The sequence below is a fragment of the Gossypium raimondii genome, chromosome 2 (genome assembly GCF_025698545.1).
Source record: "Gossypium raimondii isolate GPD5lz chromosome 2, ASM2569854v1, whole genome shotgun sequence".
Taxonomy (NCBI): Eukaryota; Viridiplantae; Streptophyta; class Magnoliopsida; order Malvales; family Malvaceae; genus Gossypium; species Gossypium raimondii.
In genome coordinates, this window is record NC_068566.1 from 16,888,322 (window position 1) to 16,890,987 (window position 2,666).

Consider the following 2,666-nt stretch of genomic DNA (forward strand, 5'->3'; position numbering starts at 1 on the left):
TTCTAGCAAAGATAATACCAATACAATCATTCACTAATACCTCATCTATACCTATACAGACTGCAAATTGCATACATAAAATTACTATCGACATACTTGTATTATATTTTTCTTTTATTTATTTATTCAAAAAGCAGGTAAATTAAATTTTATACGTTAGATTTAAAAGTAAATTTGTTTTTCGTTAAAATTCTATTCATAAACTAATCTCTATATGTCAGCATAATAGGTCATATGTCACTCTATGGTTATTTTATCAACAACACTAATTTTTAACAATAATTAATAAAATTTTTAATAGAAAGAACCAAATTACTCTTTGACCTAACATATAAAAACTAATTTATCAATCTTTTAAAAAGAAAAAAAAAACTAATACAACAATCTCCATAATAAATTTGCCCATCAGCAGACATGAAGGCAGCAAATTGAAATCATAAACCCCTTATTGAGCAAAATATTGATACGTTACGTCAAACACATTTATTACACCACCAAACCTGGGGCAGGCCAACTCAACTCATAGCCTTAGCAATTCTCCTGAGAATGAACTTCTGTACTTTCCCCGTTGAAGTTTTAGGAAGCTCACTTTCAAACACCACCGTCTTCGGCACCATATAATGTGGCAACCTATCCCTACAATACTGTATAATCTCCTTCTCGCTTGGTTTCTGAGTCAACTCACCATTCTTCTTCAAACTAACAAATGCACATGGTGTTTCACCCCAAAACTTATCAGGCTTAGCCACCACCGCCGCCTCATTAACCGCTGGATGTGAATACAACACCGACTCAACTTCAGGGCTGCTTATATTTTCTCCACCGCTTATAATTATATCCTTGGATCGATCCTTGATTTCCAAATAACCATCTGGGTGAATTACACCTACATCTCCCGTATAAAACCAGCCATTTTCTCTCATACATTTGGACGTTCCTTCAGTGTCTTTGAGATACCCTAACATGAGAGACCCACCTCGTAAAACAACCTCGCCAACAGTTTTTCCATCACGTTTAACAGGTTCCCCAGTCTTAGGATCCAAAACTTCGGCTTCCGTACAACCAACAGTGTTCACTCCTTGTCTTGACTTTAGCCTGGCCCTTTCTGTTAATGGAAGTTTGTTCCATTTCTGTTTCCACGCACATGAGACAACCATTCCTCCAGTTTCAGTTAATCCATAACCATGGCTCACCACAAAGCCCATCGACTCGGTTCTGGCTAGTACTGGTGCTGGTGGGGGTGCACCAGCCGTTAGAATCTGGACATGGTGGTCTAATGTTTCTAGGTCTGGTGAATTTGATAGCATGTTAAGAACCACAGGTGCACCACACATGTGGGTCACCTTATGTTGTTTGATCAAACGGTAAATCTGTGAAAGGTCAACTTTGCGGAGGCAAATGTTGGTCCCTCCTACTGCAGCCATACCCCATGGGAAGCTCCACCCATTAGCATGGAAAATGGGTAGAGTCCATAAGTAAACAGGTTGATTTGGAACCGACCAATCAACCAAAGCATCCATGGTTTTTATGAAAATTGCCCTATGGCTTAAGCTCACACCTTTTGGACAAGATGTTGTGCCTGATGTGTAGTTCAACACCATTGGATCCCATTCACTCTTTGGCCTCACCCACTTGAACTTTGGATCACCGTCTTCCAGTATGCCCTCGTAATGATCAAGAAAGTGACTGGTTGATGCTGTGCTTTTGCTTCCTGATGAGACCATCTCGTCATCAATGAGGATGAGTTGCGGATGTCTGGTGTTCCTCGGAAACAACGAGATTGCCTCAAGAACAAGTGAACTAGAATGGTGGTCCACAAAAACAAGCTTGGACTCGCTGTGTTGTAAGAGTATCGACAAAGTGCGAGCATCAAGGCGAGTATTGATGTTATTAAGGACAGCCCCGGACATGGGCACAGCAAACTGAAGCTCGTACATGGAAGGAACATTTGGGGCGACAACTGACACCACTTGGCCACGTTGGATGCCGAGGGATGTCAACGATGATGCCATCTGGAGACATCGGCAGTGGGTTTGCAACCATGTGTATGAAACATTGTTGTAAACAATGGAAGGAGAGTCGCCATAGGCGGTGGCAGCTCTATCCAAGAACCCTAAAGTTGTTAAAGGGGTTGAGTTTGCAGGATTTGGCAATAGAAGTTCCATTGAAATGAAAACAAAATTTGGGTTTTGTTTGTGAGGGAAAATGATAATTTGATTAGTTGTGAAGAGCACTTACATTTTTATTTTAGGTTAATTTGTAAGTTAAGGAATGTTGAGTTGAAAGAAAAAAAATTAATGTAAATTATGTTATAGTATTGTTGAGATTTGTCATTGTATAATTTATTACTCTATTTCAACTCTATATTAAATTTTGCAACTTAATATTGAAATTAAAGTTTTAGTGCAGCAAAACAAGCTTTTAGCGACTTTTTTTAGGTTTATAGTAGCGCTTTTAAATTTTACTCCACATTTTATATTAAATTTTAATATTCAATTTTAATTTAAATTAACTTAAGTTAAATTTAATAAAAATATTTTAAATATTTTATTTTAAAAATTAAAATTAATTAATTATTAATAAAACTGATATTTACAAAAAACGTTAAAGTAATTTTTTATATAATTTAAAATTTTCAAATCTTCCTCCCATTAAATAAAATTTTG

General features: G+C 36.8%; 1 protein-coding gene across 1 annotated transcript; it reads right to left on the reverse strand.

Annotated features, from left to right (window-relative positions):
• Positions 1-334: 334 nt before the first annotated feature.
• Positions 335-2,264, reverse strand: LOC105784627 (2-methylpropanoate--CoA ligase CCL4). The gene has a single exon (XM_012610523.2). It carries the CDS (start codon positions 2,163-2,165, stop codon positions 516-518), a length of 1,650 nt encoding a protein of 549 aa, XP_012465977.1. The 5' UTR covers positions 2,166-2,264; the 3' UTR covers positions 335-515.
• Between the last annotated feature and the right edge of the window lie 402 nt (positions 2,265-2,666).

Bases quoted from the DNA above. Each gene is read 5' to 3' on its own strand.
- LOC105784627 (XM_012610523.2), bottom strand. From the start codon at position 2,165: ATGGAACTTCTATTGCCAAATCCTGCAAACTCAACCCCTTTAACAACT.